The 10,574-nt window shown below is 35.7% G+C and overlaps 1 protein-coding gene across 1 annotated transcript; it reads right to left on the reverse strand.

Moving 5' to 3' along the window:
- Positions 1 to 8,794: 8,794 nt before the first annotated feature.
- LOC108475732 (uncharacterized) lies at positions 8,795 to 9,268 on the reverse strand. Its single transcript, XM_017777725.1, has one exon. The coding sequence runs from the start codon at positions 9,266 to 9,268 to the stop codon at positions 8,795 to 8,797; it is 474 nt and encodes a 157-aa protein (XP_017633214.1).
- Between the last annotated feature and the right edge of the window lie 1,306 nt (positions 9,269 to 10,574).

The raw sequence follows: 10,574 nt of genomic DNA on the forward strand, positions 1-10,574 counted from the left end.
TTACAACTCATTTGGTTCGCTCTATTTAAAGCCAGCTTCTCACCAATTCTCAAGTTAACTTCCCGATGTGGGATTACTTTCAACTATTAGGAAAATTCCTTATTTTTATATGACCACTTCAACCATAGAGTTCCAGTCCAACTCCACCTCCTACACAGCTTAAACAGCAAAATAAATACCCCATTGCGTATCCCAATACTTGAACCTTAGACCTCACAGTTACACAACACGCCACCTTGCCTCTAAACCACAAGGCTCTTTGTGTCACCATTTTAGCCTCAATTAATTATAAAGTCTACAAGCCAAAGTCTAGATTCCTTTTAAAGAAAAACCAAAATAAAGTGCAAGAGCCAAGACTTGAACCCAGGCTCCCTTGCAACCTTAATGATGCCACAACCACTAGACCACATGCTTCCTTATGTCATTTATTTACCACAATAATTTAAAAGTCCTTCATCCAAGCACCTAGGGTTTTATTCACTTAAAACCAAAATTTTTGCTAAACCCTAGGTTTGAACCCAAGGTTTCTCCAACACTTCTCAGGCCATAAGCCACCAAAGCAGACATTTAATTGTGTCATTTCCTTACACAATTAAATGCTTATATACAACCTCCTTACGAACCCATACTCAACACTCAATACTTCAAGGCCCAAATTTGGGGCGTTACAATTCCACCCCTCTTAAAGAAATTTCGTCCTCGAAATTTCCAACTATCTGAACAAACGCTTAACTCAATCTACACCGCTTCGCTCCCGCTGCGCACTCTAGTTTCAAACTACACTAATACACTTTTAACTTAATCTCAAAACCTCTTACACTCAACCAAACATATAACCATAGAAGCAAACATATATTTACCACACATGCATACAATTTCTATATTCAAACATCACATCCAAACAAAACACACCTAACTTAAAAGGAACTATGCAATCCCGAACTCGATGCTCCTTAGAACCGCATTTGAGACACGCTCCTGACTTCCTCCCGCATTCGCCTAGATGGTGCCTTTTGCAATACTCGCAAGCCAAAAATTTCAGATGCGTCTTAACGCATTTCACAGAACGAGGCTCCTGCTTCAGAGGACTACAATCCCTCTTCCTACTGCACTCCAAGCGCCTAGCCTGAAGTGTTTCACCATAAGCCTTAACTCTTACCTCGAACACTTCTTCCAGCACTTCCCTTACCAACCGGGTCAGTGCCTCCGTACCAAGTTTCGGGTTATTGTTACCCGAAGTTGGTGGACTTACCTTGACTACAGTTTCGTAAACCATCTCATGTTCCGAGGAGACGGGCAACTCCTCGCGACCTTGCTTGCCTTCGGAATCCATTACAGTACTGTTGCTAACTTAAAAAAAAATCTGATTTCCAGAACATACACTATATAAATACAAAATCTAACTTTAAGTACAGTCTAACAGAAAACTTATGGATTCGACGCCGGAGACTCGGTAACTACACTTTTAGGGAAATATTCAGAAAAACATTTCAAATACTTCAAATCTTTTCAAACCTTTTTGAAACAATTCTTTCAAAAATCCAATTTTAAAACCCATTTTGTAATACCCCCTACCTGTATTCATTGCCGAAATAGGGTACGAGGTATTACCGGAGTTTACGAATTAATTTTTTTAACTCAATATAACCCCTTTATAGATATCTAACCTTCCCTGCAATTTTAAACCAAAAACAATCCACATCAACCAATCCAATTCAACATATTTTCAAGATAGATTAACACATATAGATTCACGCATATTTATAAGATAACATCATTACATACCAAAACAAGGTTTGTTACCTATACCAATGACTAACTTTACATTCATTTCACGTTAACATTTACTTTATTATCTTATACATGCCATTGATTTCCAAAATAAAGTTTCCTGATATACCGAAATCTTAAAGTTGATAGTGTGATGTGTCTCTGACCAAATTTGACCTCCGAGCTCTTAACACTACAAAACAGGGAAAAAGGAAATAGGGTAAGCACTTTGTGCTTAGTAAGTTCATGTAACAAGAATTATACTTACCTAATATTTTCAATACAATGCAATAAACATTCAAATATCCATTCAATGCATTATTACCCTAACATGCACAAACTCAACATTCAAGTTAGTACAATAATTTCCATGTGTCAATAATATATATACCATGATTGATGAACTCATCAATACCATGATTTCCATTCCCTTATTTTTTTTTCCATATTTATCCTGTTGAATATCTTGAAATTTTCGATGGATTTTCAGAGGTACACTTTTAGTGTACAATTCCGGGTCCGTCAATTCATATTTATGTTCACGCATTTCCATTTCAGAGAGTACACTCCCGCGAACCTCATCCTTACAGCGGGATTACCAGTCCAGGCTAAATCCCTCGTAATATAAACTCATAGAGTATTGTCGGGATTACCAGTCCAGGCTAAATCCCCTGCAACGACAATTACTCTAATAAGCTTGGATCTGAATTACCAGTCCAGGCTAAATTCAAACCCTAATTTGGATTACCTGTCCGGGCTAAATTCATTTTCCACATATTCTTCGAGAGGGCTATATCTGGATAGGATCACCCGTCCGGGCTAGATCCTTTTTACCATCAATACCTTTTCAGAGATCCATCGAATTTTCCTTTCATTCAACTGGGATTTCTTCCCATTTTATCAAATATTTCAATGTTTCATTAATTTTCATACAATGAACATTCAAATCATATTCACATCAATAACATACATTTCAAGCATTTAAGAATATAATTAAAGTTACACGAACTTACCTTGATACTTGTTCGTGTACAAAAATCTACTAATCCTGAACTTTTTTCTTTCCTCGATCTAGCTTCGTATTTGAATTTTCTGGATCTAAATAAATAAATTTAATTATCAATTTAATACATTTCATGTTCATATGCAACATTCTCTATAATTCAACTATTATTTATAGTTCATTCAAAGCTATCTATTTGAGTCATAGTCACTAAATTATTTTTATATTGAGCTGCAGAACTCAAAATTAGGATCCGCTAATTTTCCCTAAAATTAGACTCACATATCTTCTTACCATAAAAGTTTCAGAATTTTTGGTTTATCCAATAAGTACAGTTTATTCTTTAAAGTCACCCTTGTTCTCCTTTCTGACAGTTCTGACCCTTCTTCACTAAAAATTAATTATCTCTTCATACAAGATTCAAATGATGTTGTCGTTTGTTTCTATTAAAAATAGACTCATTCAGGATTCTATACATATAAATTTAAGACTCTAATTATTTTTATTCAATTTTTTTATGATTTTTCAAAGTAAGAATAGGGGAACCCGAATTCATTCTGACATTGTCTAACAAAATTCAATATATCTCAAGATTTACAAATCCATTGCTGACACGTTTCTTCTATGAGAAACTAGACTCAATAATATTTAATTCCATATTTTTTTCATCTTCTAATTCTAATTTTACAATTTATGGTGATTTTTCAAAGTTAGTCTATTGCTGCTGTCCAAAACTGTTTTAGTGCAAGCTGTTTATTACCATTTTTCCCCTAGGCTTTTAATAAATGATAATTTCGTCCATACTCAATTAGCCTCTTAATTGAGCTGATTTTTCTCAATTAACACTTTATTCTATCAACTTAAACTAGTTTACAACCTTTGGAAATCATAATTTCAGCACTAGACTTTAATTCCAAACATTTTCACAATTAGGTCCTAAAAATCAATTTCTATTGAAATTACCTAATAAAATCATCTCATAAACAAATTAAAGCTTCAATTTCATTCTATTTCATCATAAACTTACAGTACTAAACCATGGTGACTTTCAATTTCATCCATGAAATCAAAAACTAATGAATTTAATAGTAGGACCTAGTTGTAAAAGTCTTAGAAACACAAAAATTACAAGAAATAGGCAAGGATTAACTCACTTGCTGCAAAAATTATGAAATACCAGCTTATATAACCCCTCCTATGGCGTTTTGGCTGATGATAATGAAGAAAAATGAAGAGAAATCTAGATATTTACTATTTAGTCCTATCTTTATTTTGTTAATTATTCAATATTCTAATTTTGCCCTTAAATCATCAATTTTCCTGCTGATTTCATGCCCTTTCCGTCCAGCCCAAATAAATTTTGGGTTCAATTTCCTTTTAAATCCTTTCTCATTAGACTCTTAAGCTATTTAATCATTCTAGCAACTTTTACACCTTTTACAATTTAGTCCTTTTCATTTAATTGACTACCCAAACATTAAAATTTCCTAACGAAATTTTAATACCACATCAATAACTTTTCATAAATATTTATTAAAATATTTTCGATTCAGTTTTATGAGATCTAGGTCTCGTTACTTTGTTTTTACCCAATTTCTTCAATAATTTCTTTTTCTAACTAACCACTAAATCGGTAAAAAAATTTTATCGATATTTAAAAAGTTTCATGCAAAAATATTAAAATAAATTTCTTTTTAAATCGAATTTGTGGTTACGAAACCATTATTCCGATAACCTTGAATTTAGGCTATTACACATTCCACAGCCGAGTTTTGCAACTTAACTCTGATACCACAAAATGTAACACCCCAAACCTGGCCTAGACATTATGGATGAAATCTAGCGTGTCACATTGAAGTGTTTTTCAAAAACCATGTTCTCATTGAAAACCTTTTTTACTATTTAAAACCCCTGGCCATTTCAATGAAGGTAATACCGCAATCGGGCTACCATTGGAGTGTATCGGATGGGTGGGTCGATATTTATATCCCCATATGGTGTGTATCGGGGGATGGAGATGGTGTGTAGCGGTTGGATGGGTGGGATCCATGCATATTTGATTGCTTTACATCTGTTCTGATATTGAATTGGGCTCAGGCCCTAAAAGACTTGCTATTGCATGCTTTTCTATTTGTCGAGGGTTGTACACACTGAGTTTTCGTAAACTCACCCCTTCTTTTATTTTTCTCAGGTGATCCTCAGTAGGTGGTTCAACGGTTGGAGGGACTCCGAGGTGGCCAGCTAGCAATACGACTTGGACTTGTTTTCTTAAGCCTATAATTTCTAGTATTTAAAGTTATTTTAGTCCGGAATGTAATAAGGCCTTTCCTCTGGTTATTATTCAAATTAGAATTATATTTATTATCATTATGCTTTATATTTGCTAAAAGTAGAACATGGTTTTCTTAAAACTATAACTGTTTTTAAATACTACGTTTCCGCAACTCAATTTTTAAATGACAAGTTTTCATAGATCATCGGTTTTAAATAAAGCTTCCGCAACTGAAAAGAGATTTTACAAAGTAATTATTATCATACAAGAAGGAATAGTTTTTTTTTAATACACATCGCTTTGAAAACAACAAATACAAGCTGGGATTTTACTCTAGATTTTTGTTTTAAAGAAGGGTTTTCAATGAAAACAAGGTTTTCGATAAAACATTTCAATGTGACACGCTGGATCTGGTCATAACGTCTGGCCGAATTTGGGTTGTTACATTTAGTGGTATCAGAGTCAAGTTGTAAAACTCAGCTGTGGAATGGGTTTTAAAATTGGATTTCTAAAAGAATTGTTTCAAAAAAGTTTGAAAAACTTTATTTGCTGCGGAAGCTTAATATAAAGTTTTGCAGAAACGTGATATTTTGAAAAACAGTTATTGTTTTGGAAAAGAAAATCGTGTTCTACTCCAACAGTTATAAAACAATATATAAAATTCCAAATTTAGAACTAGAAATTAAGAGGCCTTGTTACAACCCAGATCAAAGATAAGTACTTGTAAATAGATAACTTAAAAGAAAATTGGAAACAATAGCAGTTGTGTGGTCACCTCCGAGTCCTTCGCAGCACCGATCCTCCTAATGCTGGGGATTACCTGCACAGTTAATAAACGGGGTGAGTTTATGAAAACTCAGTGTGTAATCCTCTCCTAAACTAAAACAGTTAGTAAACAGACAGAATTTAGAATCAGTCTGAGCTGGAGCCCATTACAGTAACGGTCTGGGCCTGAGCCCTATTCAATAATAGTATAGTCTGGGCCTAAGCCCTATGCAGTGACAGTGTGGGCCTATGCCCAAAACAGTATAAGCACAATACAAGTATGCAACCCAACCTAATCCAACCAGCCCACCACCCGTACCAACCAACTCACCATGTGGGGATAAAATTGACCCACCCAGCCAACACACCAAGCTTAGCACCTGTTGCGGCACCAAGTCAACAAGACGACTCAACGCCGTAGACAGGACGACTCAACAACGTAGACAAGACGACTAAAGCCCGTAAATATCACAGCAACGTTGGCAGTTAACAGAACGGCTATAAGCCATAAGTATTGCAGAAAGGGTGAAAGCATTATACAGGACGGCTATAGGCCGTACACTTCCTCCGTCCATAATAACCCAACCCCATGCAATATGTAATGTCATAAATATTACGTGCATGCAAAGTCATACTTAGCACAATCATATATGTAAATCATAGGCACATAAGTCATACGGAACATAAGGGCATAATCGTCATTCTACTATACAGGGGTATTACGGTCATTTTGCACTACAAGAGTATTTCGGTGATTTTACCAATATTAGGGTCTCAGCTCAGATAACGACCTCTTCAAAGGTCTACAATCCCCTCAGCGGCACAAATAACCTAAATGATCATAACAGTATAAATAGGCTCAAGGCCTATTACTCGGTTCGGGTGGACCCACACCCTCGTGTGGCCCATTTAGTCCAAATTTAGATACGGCTATGCGACCTACATAGCCTAGTCCAATGATTATCACAATTTGCAGATTCAATCTGTGTGGGGCCCATGAGCCCTAGCATTACCTAAGTCTTGTGCATAACATGACAAGTCTAGCTACATCCCACTTAACAGTGAAGTTTACACAAGTGGGCCCACGGGCCCATCGGGCACATCGATGCCCAAAATAGCCCTAGCACACGAGAATGCTCGTGGTGGCCTTTACAATCTATCACCCATGATTTGTGGGCTCGGTTCGCCCCTCGTGCTTTCGCACACTTGTGAGGCTCCGAATGCCAAGGTTTCGACTTTTTGGCTTTTGCCGACTTCCAACAAAGAAGGGCATGAATATACACCTGTTAATGAGAACGCGCTGAAATCCATGATCACCAACTTTAACACATCCTGTATTGAGTCTTAATCACTTCTTCCCTCACCAACTCATTTGGTTCGCTCTATTTAAAGCCAGCTTCTCACCAATTCCCATGTTAGCTTCCCGATGTCGGATTACTTTCAACCATTAGGAAAATTCCTTATTTTTATATGACCATTTCAACCACAGAGTTCCAGTCCAACTCCACCTCCTACACATCTCAAACAGTAAAATAAATACCCCATTGCGCATCCCAAGACTAAAACCTTAGACCTCACAGTTACACAACACGCCATATTGCCTCTACACCACAAGGCTCTTTGTGTCACCATTTTAGCCTTAATTAATTATAAGGTCTATAGGCCAAAGTCCAGATTCCTTTAAAAGAAAAACCAAAATAAATTGCAAGAGGCAAGACTTGAACCCAGACTCCCTTGCAACCTTAATGACGCCACAACCACTAGACCACATGCTTCCTTATGTCATTTATTTACCACAATAATTTAAAAGGCCTTCATCCAAGCTCCCAGGGTTTTATTCACTTAAAACCAAAATTTTTGCTAAATCCCAGGTTTGAACCCAAGGTTTCTCCAACATTTCTCAGGGCCATAAACCACCAAAGTAGACATTTAATTGTGTCATTTCCTTGCACAATTAAATGCTTATATACAACCTCCTTACGGACCTATACTCAAGGCTCAATACTTCTAGGCCCAAATTCGGGGCGTTACAAAGCTTCAATAAGCTTATTCGTGTTGTTTAATGTTTCTTGTAGATTAACGTGAGTTCGAAGGATCAGATCAACATATCAGACTACACTATCCAGATTAATCTGGTAGATTTTATTAAATATCCTATGGTTTATATGGCGTGTATTGAGTTGGCTTAGAAAAGAGTTAAACTTGAAATATGACTGTGAATGATACATCTGTATATGTTTGTATGCATGTATTTAATAGTAGTTTTTAGTAATCAATGAATGAAGTTATTAAGGTAAGTTTGGAAATACATGAATGTATGTGATAATATATCACACATAATTCTTGCAATTGGCTTGGATAATATGTATTGAATTGGTTGTTATATATGTGTAAGTGTTGTTGTAGGTTAATGGAAAATTTGGGTGAGAAATAAAGCTAGGAAATGGCTTTATTTTTTCCACACGGGTAGACACACGGGCGTGTGTCTTGACCATGTGTGACACACGGCCTGGCACATGGGTATGTGGTTTGGCCGTGTGCGCCTTGCATCTTAAAATTGAAAAATAGAATGCTTAGAAATAAGCACACGGGTAGAGTTACACGGGTAAGGACACGGGTTGGGACACGGCCATATGCCTCACATCTAAGGCCCATACGGCCTAAAACATAGACCTGTCACTTGGCCATGTGAGCCATACGGTCTTGCCACACGGACGTGTGACCCCTGTACATAAGAAAAATTTTAAAATTTTGTGAAAGATTCTCTGAGTTTCTGATTTAGTCCCAACTTGTTTCAAATGCATAAATTGGGCCTCGAGGGTCCATTCAAGGAACGATATGATATGTTTCGAACATGAATAGTAATTTACATAGATTATCTGTAATTATTTTGAAACTCCGGTAATGCTCCATAACCCTGTTCCTGCGACGGATACAGGTTGGGGGTGTTACAGACCATACCTGTGGCATCAAAAACATTCAATCTAGGATTTGTCTATAGTTTTTGGCTTTTCATCAAGCATACGATGATCCCAAACATTTCTCCTATCATCGATGCTTCTTCTCCTCCATTTGTTGTTACCATGCCTAGAATCTTTGTGAGACGATAGTGCCTGCAACGCTTCCTTCTCACTATCTTGTAAAACGAATTTTGACTCATGAATCATTAATGAGTTCTTTAACTCATCAATGGAAAGAGCATCGAGGTCTTTTGATTCCTCAATTGAGCAGACAATAAAATTATATTTCAACAACAAGGATCGTAAATTTTTTTTAATGATAGCAACATCTCCAAGCTTTTCCCCATGAGTACGCATCCTATTGAAGATTGTCATTGTTTTGGAGAAATAATCTGAAATAGTCTCTCTTGTCTTCATGCGCAAATTCTCAAATTCTCCTCCTAACGTTTGAAGCAGTGCACACTTTTCCCTTGCATTGCCTTGATACTTCTTTTTCATTGAGTCCCAAATATGTTTTGTCGTATCCTTGCGAAGAATTATTTCAAGGATTGAATGATCAATTGCTTGGAACAAATAATTTTTTGCCTTCAAATGTTTTAGCTTTTGTGCATTAATCTCTATCTTCTGTGCATCAGTCAAACTGGTTCCAGCTTCTAGCTCTTAGGCTCCATCCTCAACGGTAGACCAATATTCTTTTGACCTTAAGAAATTTTCCATCAACATGCTCCAATGATCATAATGACCATCAAAGCAAGGAATAGCAGGTTGAACAAATCTATCGGAATCACTCAGATGTTGCGACATCGTATTTGGAACACAACACAAAACACTCTAAACCTGACTCGGATACCACTGATGACAAGCTTTAAAGAATACTTAACACAAGAGAGGAAGATTACCAAAATCAATTCACTATTATTAACTTCAACAATTATGCTTTTATATAGGCTTACAGAGAAATTAAATCGTGGAAGTAAGATTCTCCACTAACAGACTAATGAAAACAAAATAATCCCAAAAAGATTAAACAAACTTATTTAACTAATAGACTTGCTAAGAAATAGGAGTCAACAAACTGACCATAACACTTAATAAAAAAAATAGAAATGTGGTGTGATTAATTTTCCATCATTTATTTACACTACTCCCTTTTAGTCTCTCTTCAAAACTTTTCATGATTCTCAATAGAGAAAAAATTTTGACACACGCCCAAAGCTTCAAACCCACATTACAAAGCTAGAACTTCTTTTCATCTCCTTTAACCATTCTGTCACTTTTATCATACACACCCAAAGTTAATTTCAAACCCATGTCATAAAAATAATTTTTTTTTCATTTCCCTCAACCATTCATTCACTTTTATCACTTGAAAATTTTCTCAATTTAATTATAAAACTTATTTTTTTTATCATAAGAAAAAAAGCCCCAACTCCTACAGTGGGATTTGATCCCGCAACCCAAGAATAAATCAAATAACTTTAACTAATCAACTACCAAATGATTATTATTGTTTTGTGTCAAGAAGGTTATAAAACCATCATCACATGATAAAAGAAAGGAAAGTAAAAAGAGACGAGAAAAAGAGTCAAACCTACACTTTATGGGCTTTGGCAATCTTTTACCCACTCAACTACTTCAAAGTTTTTAAGTTTTTTACTTCAAGACAACTATAAACCCTAATCAGATTTATTCATTTAAGGATTGAAGATCAAATCTATTCTTTTAGGTCTTAGACATAAGATGTGGAGTTTTCGGAAAGTTTTTATTTAATATTTTATATTGAAATTATTTTTTAATCTTATGA

This window comes from Gossypium arboreum, chromosome 7, assembly GCF_025698485.1.
Source record: "Gossypium arboreum isolate Shixiya-1 chromosome 7, ASM2569848v2, whole genome shotgun sequence".
Taxonomy (NCBI): Eukaryota; Viridiplantae; Streptophyta; class Magnoliopsida; order Malvales; family Malvaceae; genus Gossypium; species Gossypium arboreum.